We start from the raw sequence: 22,035 nt of genomic DNA on the forward strand, positions 1-22,035 counted from the left end.
GAGTCTCTTCTGCTCACCAAAACTGCATTTATTTCATCAAATTCATTAAAAAATTGTGAAATATTATTCTAATGTAAATCAGCTGTTTTCTATGCGAATATATTGCAAAATGCAATTTATTCCTGTGATCAAAGCTGAATTTTCAGCTGATTTGATGAATAGAAAGAAACAAAAAACACCGTCTGATTCCAAATCCCAGTGTGTACATTTAAGAAATTAAAAAAATTCTTTAAAAAAGATATTTACTTTTACAAAATATTTATATTTCAAATAAATGCTGTTCTTTTCTATTCAACAAAGAATCCTGAAAAATAAAATGTATGACGGTTTCCACACAAATATGAACTGTTTTCAACACTGATAATAATCATAAATGTTTCTTGTGCATCAAATCATCATATTATAGTGATTTCTGCAGGATCATGTGACACTGAAGACTGGAGTAATGATGCTGAAAATTCAGCTTTGATCACAGGAATAAATTACACTTTACTATATATTCACATAGAAAACAGCTGATTTACATTGAAATAATATTTTACAGTTTTTACTGTATCAAATAAACACAGCTTTGATGAGCAGAAGACACTCTTTCATAATCAACTGAATCTCAGGTTGTTCGAGGCGTGTTGTTCCTATAGATCTGTGATGGACTTTAGATCTGTGCTCATCCTCCAGCAGAACTCGGATATGAAACCGGATTTATGAAACGAGAGGAACACGGACACCTTGTTTGAGTCGCTGGTTCTCCTGGTGTTCCTCCTCCAGCTGGAGCTTCATCAGTCTGATGTGAGTCTGCAGGTCTTGTGTTTGTTTCTTCAGCGCTGGATAATCTCTCATGTTCTCCAGTTTCTCTCGGATCAGCTCGTTCTCTCGGGTCAGAAGAGACGTGTGCGATCGGGCCGACTCCAGCTCTTCCTGTGGGAGAGTGTGTGTGAAACTAACACTGCAGAATACTGGTTTCTCAAACATGTGACCCTGGACCACAAAACCAGTCACATGTCGTCAGGGTTGGGTGTTCAAGTAACTTGAGTTATGTAATCAGATTACTTTTTTAAAGTAACTAATAAAGTAATGCATTACTTTTACTCTTTCAAATAAGTAACACAAGTTCTCATTTGTTGACTGACAATTCTCCTGTCCCCATGTTGAGACAAATTTTGAGTAAGTGCAGAGGAGTTGTGTATGTGTGTGTGTGTGTGTGTGTGTGTGAACATGATGGTTATTAAAGTTCCAGACTAAATGTGATGGTGCATTTACTAATCTCTCTAACACAAAAAAGATTCATTATTCTTCACAATGAATAAAATCAGTGAAATGCAGAATCAGAAAAATAGGCAAACCTCCAATAATTAAATATGTTTAAACAAATATTTGTATGCATTTAATCTCACTTTATTGACCAATGTAATTGCTGCTGATCTTCGATAATTCAGTTAAACCATAAGCAAAAATGACTTTAGATTTTTTGTTTTCATTGGTGAAGTGTTAAACTTTCTACATGTGAATTTGCATTTCCTTCAGCCTTATTATTTCAATTTTGGTCTGAAAGGGCCTTTACGTTTGCCCAAAAATATAACTTTTTTGCTATAAAAAAAAAAAAACAAGCCCAGCCCAGGTGAGAAAAGTGTAACACATTACTTTTCTTAAAAAGTAACACAATGAGTTACTTTTTAAGGGAGTAACACAATATTGTAACGCATTACTTTAGTAACTTTCCCCAACACTGCTTGACACACGGGTACACTTGTTTCCAGTCCAAATATCTAAACAGTCTTAAATCAAGAAACATTTACTAGAGACGTAAAATGATATAAGAATTCTTGTTGTCTGAAATTTTTTTTTTAAATTAAGTAAATTTTTGCTTAAAATAAGCAAAATTATCTGCCAATGGGGTAAGAAAAATAATATTGTTTAACATTTTAATTAAGATTTTGTTTCTTGTTTTCCATTTGAATTAAGATTTTTTTTACCCCATTGGCAGATAATTTTGCTTAAAACAAGATAGAATTCTTATATCATTTTACGTCTCTGGTAAATGCTTCTTGATTTAAGTATGTTTAGATATTTGGACTGGAAACAAGTCAAAAATACTAAGTAAGGAAAGCATTTTTTGCAGTGTATATTTGTGGCAATAGTCAATAGAACGGGTCAAAATTATCGCTTTTTCTCTTATGCCAAAAATCATTAGGACATTACGTAAAGATAATCTTCCATGAAGATATTTTGTACATTTCCTACCGTAAATATAAAAATAAAAAAATGTTGTGAGTGGATGCAGCACAATCGCGAACATAAATGCACGACTTTAAAGGCGAGTTTCTCAATGTTCAGATTTTTTTGCACCCTCAGATTCCAGATTATCTAATAGTTGCATCTCGCCTAAATATCGTCATATAACCCCATACATCAACGGAACGCTTATATATTCAGCTTTCAGATGATGTATACATCTCAATTTCCAAAAATTGACCCATGTGAGTGGTTTTGTAGTCCAGGGGCCGGTTGCACCAGCTGTGCGTAAGTTACAACTTAGCCTAGTTTTGACGTAAATGGGAACTAAGTTGCAACTTACGAACTACTAAATATTTTTACGTTGCACCATTAAACTTAGTTTAAACGTAACTCTACGTTCCAACTAAATATTTACGGCAGCCTCCGATCAGGAGTAACGGTTGGAATAAAATATCCGACAGACTGAACTGCATCAATAAGCTCTTCTTTTACCTGACAGACTTAAATGCTTTAGACATATATGATAATGCTGACATTTACACTCGCTTACATTTTAAGAGAGAACATTATGTGAAAAGATAACTTTGTTAGCGGCTCTTTAACACCAACCCGTCCTAAACAGCGCCGCTGTGTGCATCGGTCCATGTTGTGCATGTCAAATATCAGTCATAATCCATAAACGTACTAATATCTTATGTTTGTTGTATAAATATTTTTTTTATTGATGCTTATTTCATTTCAAATACAGTTTCTGAATGTTATTTACATATAAAAACACTTAAGTTTTGATCAAGTATCGTATTTAATGGAAACTTATTTTTACCGTTAGTAACGTGAGGTAAAATTTGTTAGAATGAAGGATAAACTGAAATTCACGGCAATTCAACACAACTTCTGCTCACGTATTTGAAGGCTGGTACCGGTTCATCGAGGCTAAACGTCATATTATGCGAGTACGCATTACTTTACGGAGAGCTTACGACCTACTAGCTACGTTCTGCCTTACTAACAAATGGTGCAACGGAATATAGTACAGAGTTAGTTACAAACTAGCTAGTAGTTACTAAGCCTCTAGTGTGGACTTTACGTTCCAATTTAAGAAAGAACTTACGAACGGCTGGTGCAACCCTACCCTGGGTCACATGGGAAAGAACAGCATATCATTTCTGAGAATAGACCTTTAAAAGGGAGAGTTTGTAAACTGAACGAAGGCCTAAAAACAACTTAAATAGGAATAACATGCTTAGAAAGATCATGTTCTTTAGTGTAGATGAATTATGGGACGAGATCTGCTTTACCTGCAGACGTTTGACTTCTGATGAATGTCTCTCATGCTCTTCTGCTTTTGCATCAATATTATCAGATTCCTTCTGCAGACGAAGCGCTTCCGCTGCGAACAGGACAATAAAACCGTTCATTATCAATAAATCTACTGTAAAGATCAACTTAACTCAACAATGGTAACTGATGACCGTAAATCCTTCAATACCTTTAATCCTGTTCTCTTGTTCTGTCAGTGTCTGCGTTCTCTTGGTGTAATCCTGCTTCAGCTCCAGCTGATATCTGAAACACGTTCAGTTCACCAACACATTAACTATTAACAGCTTCACTCTCACTGAACAATCACTACCGATCAGAGTGCTAAGATTTTTATCTGATCAAAAATACAGTAAAAATTGTGAAATATCGTTCAAGTGTAAAACAGCTGTTTTCTATAATGTGAATATTTACAAAAGTGGGATTTATTCCTGTGATCAAAGCTGAATTTATTTGATCAAAAACACACAGTAAAAAATATCACAATATAACTCAGTGGTTTCACTACATTTCCACTACACTTCACTTGTGTATTTTTGTATTTACAGTGTGTGGTGTTTGCCTGTAAAGCGCTTTGAGAACGCAACTTTTAAAGGCGCTTTATAAAATAAATGTATTATGATCATTATCACACGTAGTAAACGAGTGACGTGTGTGATCTGTGCTTACTTCTCGAGCTCGCTCTCCAGTCTCTGCTGGAACGAGTCTTCCTCGCTCTTCACACACAGCTCTCTCCTCCTCAGGAGATCCTCCAGCGTCTGCAGCTTCTGCTCCTGCAGCGCACAGCTCCTGAGCCGGGCAACACACCAGCACATACAGCCAAATATATTCACACACCTTCAACATTTATCACATTATCACACTTTAGTTTAGAAAATGGTCATAAAATATGACTCAGAGTTATTACATCAGTTGATATTTCAACTTCTGTTAGACTCTCACACATGAATTATGTTGAATATCTGTCAGCTGTTAAATTTAACTACACAATTAGATAATACCAGTTTAGCTCAACCAGTTACCAAGCAATGCTTCATGTTGTTCAGTCTGTGCTGTAAAAAGGTGCATTAGTTATTAAAGAAAAAACACTTCAGAAAACATGATCAGCTCAAAGTGTCCCAATCATTTTTAGTCCTGAATTTCTTATAAATTTACACGCGGTGCGTGAGTGTTATCTGTGTTGGTGTTGTACTCACTTCTCGAAGGCCCAGTGACGCGGTGCGTGAGTGTTATCTGTGTTGGTGTTGGACTCACTTCTCGAAGGCCCAGTGACGCGGTGCGTGAGTGTTATCTGTGTTGGTGTTGGACTCACTTCTCGAAGGCCCAGTGACGCGGTGCGTGAGTGTTATCTGTGTTGGTGTTGGACTCACTTCTCGAAGGCCCAGTGACGCGGTGCGTGAGTGTTATCTGTGTTGGAGTTGGACTCACTTCTCGAAGGCCCAGTGACGCGGTGCGTGAGTGTTATCTGTGTTGGTGTTGGACTCACTTCTCGAAGGCCCAGTGACGCGGTGCTTGAGTGTTATCTGTGTTGGTGTTGGACTCACTTCTCGAAGGCCCAGTGACGCGGTGCGTGAGTGTTATCTGTGTTGGTGTTGGACTCACTTCTCGAAGGCCCAGTGACGCGGTGCGTGAGTGTTATCTGTGTTGGTGTTGGACTCACTTCTCGAAGGCCCAGTGACGCGGTGCTTGAGTGTTATCTGTGTTGGTGTTGGACTCACTTCTCGAAGGCCCAGTGACGCGGTGCGTGAGTGTTATCTGTGTTTGTGTTGGACTCACTTCTCGAAGGCCCAGTGACGCGGTGCGTGAGTGTTATCTGTGTTGGTGTTGGACTCACTTCTCGAAGGCCCAGTGACGCGGTGCGTGAGTGTTATCTGTGTTGGTGTTGGACTCACTTCTCGAAGGCCCAGTGACGCGGTGCTTGAGTGTTATCTGTGTTGGTGTTGTACTCACTTCTCGAAGGCCCAGTGACGCGGTGCTTGAGTGTTATCTGTGTTTGTGTTGGACTCACTTCTCGAAGGCCCAGTGACGCGGTGCGTGAGTGTTATCTGTGTTGGTGTTGGACTCACTTCTCGAAGGCCCAGTGACGCGGTGCGTGAGTGTTATCTGTGTTGGTGTTGGACTCACTTCTCGAAGGCCCAGTGACGCGGTGCGTGAGTGTTATCGGTGTTGGTGTTGGACTCACTTCTCGAAGGCCCAGTGACGCGGTGCGTGAGTGTTATCTGTGTTGGTGTTGGACTCACTTCTCGAAGGCCCAGTGACGCGGTGCGTGAGTGTTATCTGTGTTGGAGTTGGACTCACTTCTCGAAGGCCCAGTGACGCGGTGCGTGAGTGTTATCTGTGTTGGTGTTGGACTCACTTCTCGAAGGCCCAGTGACGCGGTGCGTGAGTGTTATCTGTGTTGGTGTTGGACTCACTTCTCGAAGGCCCAGTGACGCGGTGCTTGAGTGTTATCTGTGTTGGTGTTGGACTCACTTCTCGAAGGCCCAGTGACGCGGTGCGTGAGTGTTATCTGTGTTGGTGTTGGACTCACTTCTCGAAGGCCCAGTGACGCGGTGCTTGAGTGTTATCGGTGTTGGTGTTGGACTCACTTCTCGAAGGCCCAGTGACGCGGTGCGTGAGTGTTATCTGTGTTGGTGTTGGACTCACTTCTCGAAGGCCCAGTGACGCGGTGCTTGAGTGTTATCTGTGTTGGTGTTGGACTCACTTCTCGAAGGCCCAGTGACGCGGTGCGTGAGTGTTATCTGTGTTTGTGTTGGACTCACTTCTCGAAGGCCCAGTGACGCGGTGCGTGAGTGTTATCTGTGTTGGTGTTGGACTCACTTCTCGAAGGCCCAGTGACGCAGTGCTTAAGTGTTATCGGTGTTGGTGTTGGACTCACTTCTCGAAGGCCCAGTGACGCGGTGCGTGAGTGTTATCTGTGTTGGTGTTGGACTCACTTCTCGAAGGCCCAGTGACGCGGTGCGTGAGTGTTATCTGTGTTGGTGTTGGACTCACTTCTCGAAGGCCCAGTGACGCGGTGCTTGAGTGTTATCGGTGTTGGTGTTGGACTCACTTCTCGAAGGCCCAGTGACGCGGTGCGTGAGTGTTATCTGTGTTGGTGTTGGACTCACTTCTCGAAGGCCCAGTGACGCGGTGCTTGAGTGTTATCTGTGTTGGTGTTGGACTCACTTCTCGAAGGCCCAGTGACGCGGTGCGTGAGTGTTATCGGTGTTGGTGTTGGACTCACTTCTCGAAGGCCCAGTGACGCGGTGCTTGAGTGTTATCTGTGTTGGTGTTGGACTCACTTCTCGAAGGCCCAGTGACGCGGTGCTTGAGTGTTATCGGTGTTGGTGTTGGACTCACTTCTCGAAGGCCCAGTGACGCGGTGCTTGAGTGTTATCTGTGTTGGTGTTGGACTCACTTCTCGAAGGCCCAGTGACGCGGTGCTTGAGTGTTATCGGTGTTGGTGTTGAACTCACTCTCGAAGGCCCAGTGACGCGGTGCGTGAGTGTTATCTGTGTTGGTGTTGGACTCACTTCTCGAAGGCCCAGTGACGCGGTGCTTGAGTGTTATCTGTGTTGGTGTTGGACTCACTTCTCGAAGGCCCAGTGACGCGGTGCGTGAGTGTTATCTGTGTTGGTGTTGAACTCACTCTCGAAGGCCCAGTGACGCGGTGCTTGAGTGTTATCTGTGTTGGTGTTGGACTCACTTCTCGAAGGCCCAGTGACGCGGTGCTTGAGTGTTATCGGTGTTGGTGTTGGACTCACTTCTCGAAGGCCCAGTGACGCGGTGCTTGAGTGTTATCTGTGTTGGTGTTGGACTCACTTCTCGAAGGCCCAGTGACGCGGTGCTTGAGTGTTATCGGTGTTGGTGTTGAACTCACTCTCGAAGGCCCAGTGACGCGGTGCGTGAGTGTTATCTGTGTTGGTGTTGGACTCACTTCTCGAAGGCCCAGTGACGCGGTGCTTGAGTGTTATCTGTGTTGGTGTTGGACTCACTTCTCGAAGGCCCAGTGACGCGGTGCGTGAGTGTTATCTGTGTTGGTGTTGAACTCACTCTCGAAGGCCCAGTGACGCGGTGCGTGAGTGTTATCTGTGTTGGTGTTGGACTCACTTCTCGAAGGCCCAGTGACGCGGTGCGTGAGTGTTATCTGTGTTGGTGTTGGACTCACTTCTCGAAGGCCCAGTGACGCGGTGCTTGAGTGTTATCTGTGTTGGTGTTGGACTCACTTCTCGAAGGCCCAGTGACGCGGTGCTTGAGTGTTATCTGTGTTGGTGTTGGACTCACTTCTCGAAGGCCCAGTGACGCGGTGCTTGAGTGTTATCGGTGTTGGTGTTGAACTCACTCTCGAAGGCCCAGTGACGCGGTGCGTGAGTGTTATCTGTGTTGGTGTTGGACTCACTTCTCGAAGGCCCAGTGACGCGGTGCTTGAGTGTTATCTGTGTTGGTGTTGGACTCACTTCTCGAAGGCCCAGTGACGCGGTGCGTGAGTGTTATCTGTGTTGGTGTTGAACTCACTTCTCGAAGGCCCAGTGACGCGGTGCTTGAGTGTTATCTGTGTTGGTGTTGGACTCACTCTCGAAGGCCCAGTGACGCGGTGCGTGAGTGTTATCTGTGTTGGTGTTGGACTCACTTCTCGAAGGCCCAGTGACGCGGTGCGTGAGTGTTATCTGTGTTGGTGTTGGACTCACTTCTCGAAGGCCCAGTGACGCAGTGCTTAAGTGTTATCGGTGTTGGTGTTGGACTCACTCTCGAAGGCCCAGTGACGCGGTGCGTGAGTGTTATCTGTGTTTGTGTTGGACTCACTTCTCGAAGGCCCAGTGACGCGGTGCGTGAGTGTTATCTGTGTTTGTGTTGGACTCACTTCTCGAAGGCCCAGTGACGCGGTGCGTGAGTGTTATCTGTGTTGGTGTTGGACTCACTTCTCGAAGGCCCAGTGACGCGGTGCGTGAGTGTTATCTGTGTTGGTGTTGGACTCACTTCTCGAAGGCCCAGTGACGCGGTGCGTGAGTGTTATCTGTGTTTGTGTTGGACTCACTTCTCGAAGGCCCAGTGACGCGGTGCGTGAGTGTTATCTGTGTTGGTGTTGGACTCACTTCTCGAAGGCCCAGTGACGCAGTGCTTAAGTGTTATCGGTGTTGGTGTTGGACTCACTTCTCGAAGGCCCAGTGACGCGGTGCGTGAGTGTTATCTGTGTTGGTGTTGGACTCACTTCTCGAAGGCCCAGTGACGCGGTGCTTGAGTGTTATCGGTGTTGGTGTTGGACTCACTTCTCGAAGGCCCAGTGACGCGGTGCGTGAGTGTTATCTGTGTTGGTGTTGGACTCACTTCTCGAAGGCCCAGTGACGCGGTGCTTGAGTGTTATCTGTGTTTGTGTTGGACTCACTTCTCGAAGGCCCAGTGACGCGGTGCGTGAGTGTTATCTGTGTTGGTGTTGAACTCACTTCTCGAAGGCCCAGTGACGCGGTGCTTGAGTGTTATCTGTGTTGGTGTTGGACTCACTCTCGAAGGCCCAGTGACGCGGTGCGTGAGTGTTATCTGTGTTGGTGTTGGACTCACTTCTCGAAGGCCCAGTGACGCGGTGCGTGAGTGTTATCTGTGTTGGTGTTGGACTCACTTCTCGAAGGCCCAGTGACGCGGTGCGTGAGTGTTATCTGTGTTGGTGTTGAACTCACTTCTCGAAGGCCCAGTGACGCGGTGCTTGAGTGTTATCTGTGTTGGTGTTGGACTCACTCTCGAAGGCCCAGTGACGCGGTGCGTGAGTGTTATCGGTGTTGGTGTTGGACTCACTCTCGAAGGCCCAGTGACGCGGTGCGTGAGTGTTATCTGTGTTTGTGTTGGACTCACTTCTCGAAGGCCCAGTGACGCGGTGCGTGAGTGTTATCTGTGTTTGTGTTGGACTCACTTCTCGAAGGCCCAGTGACGCGGTGCGTGAGTGTTATCTGTGTTGGTGTTGGACTCACTTCTCGAAGGCCCAGTGACGCAGTGCTTAAGTGTTATCGGTGTTGGTGTTGGACTCACTCTCGAAGGCCCAGTGACGCGGTGCGTGAGTGTTATCTGTGTTGGTGTTGGACTCACTTCTCGAAGGCCCAGTGACGCAGTGCTTAAGTGTTATCGGTGTTGGTGTTGGACTCACTTCTCGAAGGCCCAGTGATGCGGTGCGTGAGTGTTATCTGTGTTGGTGTTGGACTCACTCTCGAAGGCCCAGTGACGCGGTGCTTGAGTGTTATCTGTGTTGGTGTTGGACTCACTCTCGAAGGCCCAGTGACGCGGTGCGTGAGTGTTATCGGTGTTGGTGTTGGACTCACTCTCGAAGGCCCAGTGACGCGGTGCGTGAGTGTTATCTGTGTTTGTGTTGGACTCACTTCTCGAAGGCCCAGTGACGCGGTGCGTGAGTGTTATCTGTGTTTGTGTTGGACTCACTTCTCGAAGGCCCAGTGACGCGGTGCGTGAGTGTTATCTGTGTTGGTGTTGGACTCACTTCTCGAAGGCCCAGTGACGCAGTGCTTAAGTGTTATCGGTGTTGGTGTTGGACTCACTCTCGAAGGCCCAGTGACGCGGTGCGTGAGTGTTATCTGTGTTGGTGTTGGACTCACTTCTCGAAGGCCCAGTGACGCAGTGCTTAAGTGTTATCGGTGTTGGTGTTGGACTCACTTCTCGAAGGCCCAGTGATGCGGTGCGTGAGTGTTATCTGTGTTGGTGTTGGACTCACTCTCGAAGGCCCAGTGACGCGGTGCGTGAGTGTTATCTGTGTTTGTGTTGGACTCACTTCTCGAAGGCCCAGTGACGCGGTGCGTGAGTGTTATCTGTGTTGGTGTTGGACTCACTTCTCGAAGGCCCAGTGACGCGGTGCTTGAGTGTTATCTGTGTTGGTGTTGGACTCACTCTCGAAGGCCCAGTGACGCGGTGCGTGAGTGTTATCTGTGTTGGTGTTGGACTCACTTCTCGAAGGCCCAGTGACGCGGTGCGTGAGTGTTATCTGTGTTGGTGTTGGACTCACTTCTCGAAGGCCTGGATCCTGAGCTTCAGCTGCATCTCTCCGCTGCGCACACACTCCATCTCTTTCAGCACAGCTTGTCTTTGAGCATAAAGATCTTTTTCCTCAATCTGCACAATTTCATCCAAGCGGGGAGCAGTGAAGGATTAACATCTGGTTTGTATTGTTTGGTGACATTAGTTCTAGTGCTGGGCGGTAGACCGGTTCATACCGATACCAGTGTTTATTTTTGTCATGATATGAATTTTTAATATACCGCAATACAGTATGTCGCTTTAACAACGATATGAACTGTTTGAAAGGGGTCTCTTTTCCCTGTACACTGGAGATGCTCAGATGTGTGTGTTACTGCGAAGATGGAGAGGTTAAACAATAATTAATAGCTGTCATATTATATTACAGTATTACCCACACATTGGTTCACAATATCAACACAGCCTTTTGGAAAATCTATTTGTGGTTGGCCTTGACATCATTGAACAAACATGAGCACTGCACGTTTCAAAGTCAAAAAGGGTGTTATTATATGAGTGTATCTGAAGGGAATTGTAAAGCAGTGTTTATGTGCGGGTTTGTGTTCAGCCGTTACCATGGAAACCGCTGTTTGTACCGCTCCTACAGCGCCTCCTGCTGGATCTCTTTATAAACACTGCAAGTCTGTGTTATTAATACTAGTGTGGATTTTCTCTACAATATTCACTCATGACAGTAAAAAAAAAGCCAATCTACTACAGTATTTCCTCTCTCAATCACTAGAAAATGTGGTTAACACACAGTCATACACACTACCGGCACATCTGGGAACTTAACTGTCAATTTCGTCCCCGCCCCATTTTAGGGGAAAACAAACTAGACTTCTTTGTTTATCCCGAGGTTTTCCCGCAGCCTGCCGGATCCAGGCCGTTTCCAGATCTGACGAAGGACTTTCGCCTGGACCCGATGACAATGCAGTGCTGAAGTGCCAACTAGCCTCTCCCTATGGAGGATCCCTATACCACTCTACAGATAAAGCGCTGTGGAATTTTTCGGTTCGCGTACCTACCCAAAGTGATAAGATAAAATAAAATTCTGCATCAAAATTTATAGACAAGACAAGTAGTTTGTTTAGGCAAGGTTTGTAAGGATTTACAGCCCTGCGCACATATATTCAAACGCACATAACTATAGAATCAATTCTTAATGCACATGTGAACGCCATCAGCGTCTATCACAGGTTCACGTTTAAAGTCTGTTTAGAAAGAACGGTGTCGTCTTAGCGGCCCCTAATTTAATAACAAATGATCATTTAGACGGAAGTGAATCAATCAAAAATAACTTTAGCTGGAAAAAACATTTTTCAAGAACCACTATAAAACCAAACCAATCTCTGTTACCTTAAATTATATGTTTATCTCTGTAAAGCTGCTTTGAAACAATCTACATTGTTAAAAGCGCTATATAAATGAGGATGACTTGACTTGACTTCCCATAGACTTCAATACAAATATGGCACACAGCCGGCAGACGTGAATAATTTAAGAAATCAGTAGATATGCACCGAATACAATTTTCCAGGCCGATTCCGATTTCCGATTTTTCATTGAGTTTGAGCTGCCGATACCAATTTCATTTTTTCTAACCACTTTACAGAACACACAAATATTTATTTCCTCCCTTTTCTTTAGTAGAACATTTTACATTTTGCATAGAACATTTTTAGAACAGTAATCTATATAAAATATATAAATTACTCCTGGTAAGGGAAATTCACACACATCTAAAGTGCAGTGTTATGGAAGAACCCTTTCCTTCTTTTCACATCCAATATCCAACTAAAAAAATGCGTTCATTTCAAAAAGAAAATTCATTTTTTATTCTGACATAACGTTAGCCTACTCCAGTTCTTATTAAAACACAGCAGACATGCAAATTCTGTGCATTTTGCACACTTTTTGTGTAAAATCATATTTATTTTGTCCATCAAAAGTGTGCTTTCACTTTAATTGAGCGCTCCTGCTCTCGGTGCGAATGCACTCAGTGATTAACATGCACGGCGAAAAAATGCACGCGCTGTTCACGCTTGCGGTGTGAAACGGCCGTATTTCACCAGGTTTCCTACATGTGCGTTCCGTGTGATGCTGATGTTGTTGCGTGATGTTAATCATGCAGCGCCACAGTGCATTTGACTGGCATATAATCGGCATATGTCAGACTGACCGGCCGGTCGCCGATCATCACGTGAAAATCGTCCGATTCCGTTCACCAGCTGATCAATCGGTGCATCTCTAGAAATCACTAATTTAAAACATGTCAAGTAATTATATGTCCACCCTGCCTGCCATAGAGCGTGAAAGATCCATCAACAAACTTAATTTGGTCAATTTAAAAACATGTCCCTCCATTCTCCCAGCGCCAAACTGGTGTAACAACCCCACCCAGTTATATTATAATGTATATAATAGGACATAATATTTATATTAAAGATGTTTACGTTCAAAAACAAAGTAAAATCATTCACTGGCTTGGTAAGTGGTAAGACACCTCTGGCCACTGGGTGGGGCTGTTACACCAGTTTGATGCTGGGAGAATGAAGGGACATGTTTTTAAATTGACCAAATTAAGTTTGTTTATGCCTCTTTCACGCAGGCAGGGTGGACATATACAGGTGAAACTCGAAAAATTAGAATATCGTGCAAAAGTTATAATTGTGATGATTATGCCGTACAGCTTATGAAAAACCCAAATTCAAAATCTCAGAAAATTAGAATATTACATGAGATCAATAAAAAAAATAATTTTAAATACAGAAATGTCGGCCCTCTGAAAAGTATGATCATGCATATGCATATAGTTTTATATACTAAATATATTAGTTTCACCGTTTAATTTGAATTACTGAAATACATGAACTTTTGCACAATATTCAAATTTTTCAAGTTTCACCTGTAATTACTTGACATGTTTAATCTTAGTGATTTCTTAAGTTATTCACACCTGTGAACGGACGTTGTTTTGTGACGCTATTTTGTATTGAAGTCTATGGGAAGTCTTTTTATTTTCCCCAAAAAGTGGGCGTGAATCTGTTCAGAGACATTCTATGACGTTGAAAAAAAGAATACCATCATATACCATGGTGTGAAACCGGTATAATTTTTTAAAATACCGTGATGTGTATATTTGGACGTACCGCCCAGCACTCGTTAGTTCTGTATGTGTTTACAGACAGCACCTCCTGTTGTCGGTGTAATCGCTCGATGGCGTTCTTCTCTCGACTCATCAGCGCCTCAGACTTCAGCTCATGCGTTCTCTCCATGTCTCGTCTCAGCTCCAGGATCTCTTTCCGAGACGCCTCTTTCTCCTCACGCTTCAGCTTCGCCACCTCCACCTCCATGAAGTGCTGCATCTGCAGTAAACAGCACTATTAGCCCGTGTGTCCCCGAACTCTCTCAATTCAGATAATTTTACACATATAAAATAGCTACTCGTTCTATTGTCTGACCAAAAAAATATAGGAAATGAGAACAGCTTTATTGGACATTATTCTATATTATATTATATTAAAATACAGTATGTGAGCATGAATTTAATGAGCAAACACATTAGGCAGGCACAACGCGATGACGTCATGAATATGCTAATTGCATATGACGTCATCTAGCGACATTTAGCGACTTTTAGAGAAGGCTTTAGCTACTTTCCTTTGAAAATAGTTGTCAACGCTGCGATTGAGAGCGTTTTGGCAGTGCATAATGTTTTTTTCAGTTGAGACGCTTTGCTTGTTATGATGCGGAGTATCCACGAAATTGTTACTAGTATCTCATTTCACATATTTTGTTTCAGTGTTGATTCAATATTAAAATGTAGATACAATGTAACATTTTCTCTGGCTCTTGTTTTAAGTTATTTTGTTCCGTTATTATAGTGTTAATTTTGTCACCTATTTTTAATTTAGTCTTAGTCTTGTGCCAAATGTCCTTGTTAGTGGTAGTCATATTTAGTCATTCACATATCTTTTTTTGTTAGTCTAGTTTTAGTCGAATAAAACTCTCGTCATTTTAGTCTAGTTTTAGTCAAAAGAAAACTCAATATATCTTAGTCAAGTTTTAGTCAAAACATTTTAGTCTTTTTTTTAAATAAATTATTTCTGAGATTATTTCTGATAAACATTTCAGTCAAATAGTGTTTCACACTTCTCAAATATTGGTTAAATGTCATAATTAACTGACAAAATACACGTGTTGAATGATTTTTGTTGAACGCAACTTTGTTAAACGTGTCTGGTTTTCTGAAGTTGTTCTAAAAAAATGTTTATTTTGAACAATTCAAAAACAGACTCTGACTGACAAGTTACAAATGTTTTTAAAACTATTTTTGGTTGCCTTGTGTCTCTTTTTTCTGTTCAGAGCAGACATAAAATAAGTATACCCAGAAAAACTGAAAAGAATAGACCTACTGTACTGTAGGCCTGAAATACAACCTATTTACATTCCAGGTTGGTCTTGAGAAATAACAAACAAATGAGATTTAACAAGGCTTAACAATTAATATTTCTGCTAGGTAACTGGTTGATTTACAGCGTACCTGTAGATGTTTTTCCCGATATTTTTTGTCCAAGGTGCTTCCCGTCAGTTATAATGACGCATGATTTTGACCACTTATTAAGATTTGTTTTGTAGAAAGCCTTACTTTACAGTGAATTATGTTTTGTATAAATTGTATCTTCATTTAAATCAATGTTTCATCAACAAATTGCCTGGATTAATAAACAAGAAGCAAATATAGTAGACAATATAATCAGGACACGGAGGCGCCGGCGCGTGAACTGGAGCGCGTCTCATAAATGAACTGAAACTCAGCGTATAAGATACTTGCCTAACAGACCTGAGAAGAATATCTATAAAAAAGCTTGAAATGTCTACTTTTAAACAAAACAATTCTAAACGAACAGAAATGGGCTTCTCTCTTCTTATGTAGGCTAATTCGTATGAAGTGTGCATCTCTATAGGCGCGTTCACTGCGAAGATGGCGAGTCAGCATCGTCAACTTTATCTTTGCAGCCGACACTGACATAGAAAACACTAGTTTAATAATAAACGAATCAAATGTTTCATTCATAATAATTACTTTTGCCTTGGCAAGCTTTATGCGTGCGTTGAGATGCAGGAATAGGCAATATATTACGAAAACGCTCATTATGGTTTATCATTATCTCCCATATATATATATTTAAGTAATTAAATCAGTACAAGTATGTGATTAGATTATTAATGACCATTAATAGTCTAATCGTGCACGTTTTTCTTCAGAAATGCGCTCTCCGCTCTATAAATATTACCACTCCGCTCATGCTCTGTGTGAGACAATGTGTGTCTTCTTCTGTTGTCTGAGAGTTGATTGACAGCTTTTACATGCATTATTGGCATCGCCACCCTCTGGTTACATGAACGTGTCACCGCATCAGAACCGAAAACATGGGGATTTTTATAGACAACAATTGCACAACCTATTCGATATTCTATAATAAAATCAACTAAGAATATTCGAAAATCGTGACTCATCCCTAGTACCCGCTGAATATTCTATCTCATGTAGAGACGATTGTAGACGAAAATAAAGAGAGATTTTATCTTAGTTTTTATTTTATGCAAAACATTTTAGTCTCGTCTTTTTTCGTCAACAATAATGCATGTTAATTTAGTCTTAATCAGCGTTTTTGGACACTGGTGCAGTCTCGTCATCGTTTCGTCTTAGCAGGGTTCGTACAGACTCTGTCAAATGAAATTCCAGGACTTTCAAGGACTTTTCAAGCACTACTTTTTTGAATTTCAAGGACTTCAATCCGCACTTATCAAACATTATCTTTATTTTTTTGATAAAGATTATCAAATCAAATATCTTTATTATTGTTTTAATTTTTTACTCAAATTAAATATATATGGTATCTTATGTTTCACTTCATAGAGGTCAATCCATTGACCAGCGCTGTCAGGCATGGGAAATCCCCTTAACCATTGATAGGATATTGAAACTGATTTTTTCCCCCATTAATAAATATGACTGACCTGAAGAATGAAAGTTGTATTATATACTTATCATATACTTAATATCATGCTCATAGCCATGACATGAGAGATAGCTCTTTATCTCAGATGGGCTGCAGCGTTGATTTAGTGTGAAACTAAAGTGATTGTATTTTTTCCAACAACAAAAAAAAAAATCATAATATTTTGAATTAGGGATGCACCGATACCACTTTTTGCAGAACGAGATACCGATACCGTAACCGATCCCTGAATTTTCACTGCATTTGTAATTTTTAAATGTATTAGTAGATAAACCAAAACAATATAAATCATATTAGTTGGCTTAATTTGTTCATCAAATATATATAATTCTTTCAATTATTTTCATGCTTAATTAAGCCTGCTAAAATCCATTGTATGAGCTTCTGTTACTGTATATTCTATTGCTCTATCTCTATTTTATCTTTCATTGAATAGCACAGCACATATTTAGACTAGAGCAGCTCCAGAAGGGTCAGTGCTGAGGATTGGGTCAGTGCTGAGGATTGGGTCAGTGCGGAGGATTGGGTCAGTGCTGAGGATTGGGTCAGTGCTGAGGATTGGGTCAGTGCTGAGGATTGGGTCAGTGCTGAGGATTGGGTCAGTGCGGAGGATTGGGTCAGTGCGGAGGATTGGGTCAGTGCGGAGGATTGGGTCAGTGCGGAGGATTGGGTCAGTGCGGAGGATTGGGTCAGTGCGGAGGATTGGGTCAGTGCTGTCAGTGCTGAGGATTGGGTCAGTGCTGAGGATTGGGTCAGTTTGGAGGATTGGGTCAGTGCGGAGGATTGGGTCAGTGCTGAGGATTGGGTCAGTGCGGAGGATTGGGTCAGTGCGGAGGATTGGGTCAGTGCGGAGGATTGGGTCAGTGCGGAGGATTGGGTCATTGGGTCAGTGCGGAGGATTGGGTCAGTGCGGAGGATTGGGTCAGTGCGGAGGATTGGGTCAGTGCTGAGGATTGGGTCAGTGCGGAGGATTGGGTCAGTGCGGAGGATTGGGTCAGTGCGGAGGATTGGGTCAGTGCGGAGGATTGGGTCAGTGCGGAGGATTGGGTCAGTGCTGAGGATTGGGTCAGTGCGGAGGATTGGGTCAGTGCTGAGGATTGGGTCAGTGCGGAGGATTGGGTCAGTGCGGAGGATTGGGTCAGTGCGGAGGATTGGGTCAGTGCGGAGGATTGGGTCAGTGCGGAGGATTGGGTCAGTGCTGAGGATTGGGTCAGTGCGGAGGATTGGGTCAGTGCTGAGGATTGGGTCAGTGCTGAGGATTGGGTCAGTGCTGAGGATTGAGTCAGTGCGGAGGATTGGGTCAGTGCGGAGGATTGGGTCAGTGCTGAGGATTGGGTCAGTGCTGAGGATTGGGTCAGTGCTGAGGATTGGGTCAGTGCGGAGGATTGGGTCAGTGCTGAGGATTGGGTCAGTGCGGAGGATTGGGTCAGTGCGGAGGATTGGGTCAGTGCTGAGGATTGGGTCAGTGCGGAGGATTGGGTCAGTGCGGAGGATTGGGTCAGTGCTGAGGATTGGGTCAGTGCGGAGGATTGGGTCAGTGCTGAGGATTGGGTCAGTGCGGAGGATTGGGTCAGTGCGGAGGATTGGGTCAGTGCTGAGGATTGGGTCAGTGCGGAGGATTGGGTCAGTGCGGAGGATTGGGTCAGTGCGGAGGATTGGGTCAGTGCTGAGGATTGGGTCAGTGCGGAGGATTGGGTCAGTGGTACAAATGTTTAGACACCAGTGAAATATCAATTATTTAATCCAATTTTGATACTACAACAAAAACTGCCAGCCTAAATAATGTGAATTTAAAACATTATTAAAGGTAAGCAGCCAGCAACTAAATAAGAATGAATAATCAACTTACGAATAAATACAATAGAACAAAGAAAGGCTACAAATGAAATAAACAGTGTTTTTAGAGTTTTTCGGGTAGATCTAACAGGTACAGAAATTTGAATAAAGTAATCAAATGTGAAAAAATTGCATATTCATTACTGAATAAATTAAATATAGATGGATCTTTTTGTAAAGTTGAAAAGGGTAGCCTATGTAGTCAAGAGCAGCGAGTAATTTATTTGTGCATTGTTTGATTAACATTAAAACAGCAGTGGGTTTGTTAAACTGCTGACCCAACGCACGGACACATTTGAACATGGCTACTTCACTTGAGATATAACTGACTTTGTTTACTAGGTTACTCGCCAAGATGGCCGTTTTTAAATAATTTTGTGTGAATTCGTCCGTACAAGCGCAAGACGTGAAAGACAATTTAATTCAGTATTCGCGCGCGGAGACGCCGGTTTGCGGGGCGCGCGCTTATGTTTGCGTTCATGGAACTTCTTGACCTGCAAACATCCAGTAATAATGAAGGGAATCACTCGTTATACATAAATCAGGAAACAGTTCATGTTTTACTTTACTTAGCCTACATATACGATTTAGTTTTCATCCAAATAACATGCGCTGAGTGAACGATCAGCAATCAAGAGCATTCAACAGAACTGCGCTCTCTCTCGTCAGTTAACGTTAATAATAAGCTACATGCCTCGTTTTATTTTCTTTGCCATTGACATCCGACTGAACTACAAACCTTCCACTGATGTCTGTTTAAAGGGATGTGCTCGACCAGCTCGCGTGTCTGTGCCGCTGCGCGCTCAATCCACTGATCAGATTTCTCTGATCAGCTCGTGCACCACAGCTGTACACACACTGCCTAGTAGGCCTATCGGTTGTTGGTATGGAGCATTTTTACGAGTACATGAGCTCGGTATCGGTGCATCCCTATTTTTAATAATTCAAGCACTTTTCAAGTACCTCTTCAAAAATATGGCTGTTTTCAAGGGTTTTCCAGGACTTAAATTTCAAAAAGTCAAATTCAAGTACTTCAAGCACTTTAAGCACCTTGTACGTCTTAGTCATGAAAAAAAAGGTTGTTGACGAACATATTTAGTCTTGTCTCGTCTGACGAAATTAACACTGTTGTTGTCTTCTGTTGACGTTGTACAAGCAGAATGTGGCAGTTGGTCGGTGTGGTATTAGTCCCGCCCCTCCTCCACTGTGATTGGACGGTTGGGTAAAAAGTGACAGTGATGAGCACTTAAACATTCTTCAACTCTCGGTGACCGGTAAAAACGCCGGGCGCTCAGCCCTTCAGCGTGAAAAAAACGCTCAACGCCTTGTTAGGCCGTGTGTCCAACAAAGCGTTTTTTCACGCAGCTGGCGTAAAATTCCAATTGTTTTCAATGGGAGCGCCGCGTTTTTTAAACGCCATGAGCGTAACGAGGCGCTGAGCGTGTATTTAACGCTCAAGCGCTGAGCGCCGGCGTTTTTTACTGGTCGCCGAGAGTTGAAAAATATTCAACTTTGGGTAAAACGCTGCGCTCATCACTGTCACTTTTTACACAGCCGTCCAATCACAGTGGAGGAGGGGCGGGACAAACACCACACGACCAACTGTCACAACATTCTTTCTGTACAACGACGTCAACCAGCAGAGCTAACCGAACAAAATGGATGAAAAATTAATTTTTAGAATGAAACAAAATTATCTGCGAAATCAGTTACAAGTAAACTGTGCTGCAGTTATTCTGTATCATAGCAACGAATCGTCTCAACTGAAAAAACGCAGCGCTGCCAAAACGCTCTCAAGCGTAATATCTGACCTAATATCTTAAATCAAGATGCATTTACTAAAGTTGTAAAATGCTATAAGCATTTTTAGATATTTGGACTGGAAACAAGACAAAAATAATAAGAAAAGCAGCGTAGGAACTCAGTTATAGGAACGAGCCTCCAGGATGGTTCCTCGAGAACTAATGGTTCCCTCGGGAACGTTTTCCTGTTTGCATTCGCAGCGCTAGCAGGAATTCTGAAGTGACGTAAGACACGCTTGTTGTTGAGACTTTTATTTTGGCGGCACTGAGAACGACTGACGCTCGCATTCTCCGTGTTCATTAGTTCACGATCTGTCTAACAGTCCTAGTACGTTATTAAATAAAACTGTTATACATAGAAAGTAGACAGTAATAAAGTTATTAGCATATTAACGCACCAGTGGGGCTCGACAGCCTTAGTCAAACGGGTTGGTGCGTATGGTTGGGTTGCGGAGAGATTGTGAGATTGTGGTTAGGTCTCAGCAGCAACTGTTGGTTTATTTGTATAGGTTGTATAGTAATTACAGTCATTACGTTCCTGTATATATTGCGTGAATGACGGGTGGTTGGGCAGATATTGTGTTTTGTGGTAGGTGGTATGCCATACGGAACCGTTGCCACTGAAACTGCATATTAACGCACCAGTGGGGCTCGACAGCCTTAGTCAAACGGGTTGGCGCGTATGGTTGGGTTGCGGTGAGATTGTGGTTAGGTCTCAGCAGCAACTGTTGGTTTATTTGTATAGGTTGTATAGTATTTACAGTCATTACGTTCCTGTGTATATTGCGTGAATGACGGGTGGTTGGGCAGATATTGTGTTTTGTGGTAGGTGGTATGCCATACGGAACCGTTGCCACTGAAACTGCATATTAACGCACCAGTGGGGCTCGACAGCCTTAGTCAAACGGGTTGGCGCGTATGGTTGGGTTGCGGAGAGATTGTGAGATTGTGGTTAGGTCTCAGCAGCAAGAGGGAAGTAGAGGTCAGTAAGCTGGGCTGAGTTGAGTGGGGGACGGAGGGGGGTGACTCTGGGACGCCAGAGTCACTGTCGAGCCCTCTTGAGGTGTCGTGGGCTAGTCGACGAAACACTGAGGACGGAAGGTGCCCACTTGAAGACCCTAGAGATGTTCCCTACTCCGCTCAATCCAGAGGGTTGTTATGGGGGACCGCACTGTGGTTGCAGCCGTTGTGTGTGCTGACGCGCAATACACTGTATTAACACCAGACAGAAGATTCACGTCACTAGATGGAAAGAAGCGTAAATGGATAGAGAAGCATAGGTTACTGTAAAGCTACGTCTTAGTTGGTGATTATCTTGGCGAAAGCCGAGTACAAATCAGCATGAAGTTTTAACATCTACTCTCGTGTAACGGAAATCATGAAGATCTGGATACGTCCAGTGACTGCGGTGAATAGTGCTGCTGGCAACAAGGGAAAGACCTTGTGACAGCCTGGAGAGACAGCTGACAGGAGGAAAGAGACCCCAATGGGGCTGGTAAGGGTTAGCTACCCTTGTCGGCAGTATCCAGCTCTGTGTTTACAGGATGCTGGAGACACCCGCCCAAGGCTTCTGAAAAATTAAAGAGGAAAATACCCCTAGAGTCTGCGAGAGCAGGGGCGGAAGATGACTCAATGGTGGACAACATGGTTAACGACTTTGGAATGGAAACGGATATGAGTATAGAGAGTACTTCACAAAAGACTAGTTCAGGTTCTGCAGTTAGCAAAGCCATTGAACTCCAAGCTTGTGTCTGTGGCTGGAGCAAGGCGACAACGGTCAGGGGTTTGAAGATTCATCAAGGGAAAATGAAATGCTTGAGGGAGAA

At 43.3% G+C, this 22,035-nt stretch overlaps 1 protein-coding gene across 7 annotated transcripts in view; it reads right to left on the reverse strand.

Annotated features, from left to right (window-relative positions):
• ofd1 (OFD1 centriole and centriolar satellite protein) overlaps positions 1 to 22,035 on the reverse strand; it is a 54,392-nt gene that overhangs the window by 14,332 nt on the left and 18,025 nt on the right. For all 7 annotated transcript variants that reach the window (XM_077216899.1, XM_077216901.1, XM_077216903.1 and 4 more), the window contains 6 exons: positions 13,737 to 13,910; positions 10,532 to 10,638; positions 4,222 to 4,341; positions 3,725 to 3,798; positions 3,534 to 3,625; positions 729 to 918 (listed from right to left, as the gene is read on the reverse strand). In XM_077216899.1, coding sequence (XP_077073014.1) covers positions 729 to 918; positions 3,534 to 3,625; positions 3,725 to 3,798; positions 4,222 to 4,341; positions 10,532 to 10,638; positions 13,737 to 13,910 — 757 coding nt within the window. The remainder of the gene's footprint in view (positions 1 to 728; positions 919 to 3,533; positions 3,626 to 3,724; positions 3,799 to 4,221; positions 4,342 to 10,531; positions 10,639 to 13,736; positions 13,911 to 22,035) is intronic.

The sequence above is a fragment of the Siphateles boraxobius genome, unplaced genomic scaffold, assembly GCF_051911475.1.
Source record: "Siphateles boraxobius isolate OS27281-9 unplaced genomic scaffold, OSU_SipBor_1 7, whole genome shotgun sequence".
Lineage (NCBI taxonomy): Eukaryota > Metazoa > Chordata > Actinopteri > Cypriniformes > Leuciscidae > Siphateles > Siphateles boraxobius.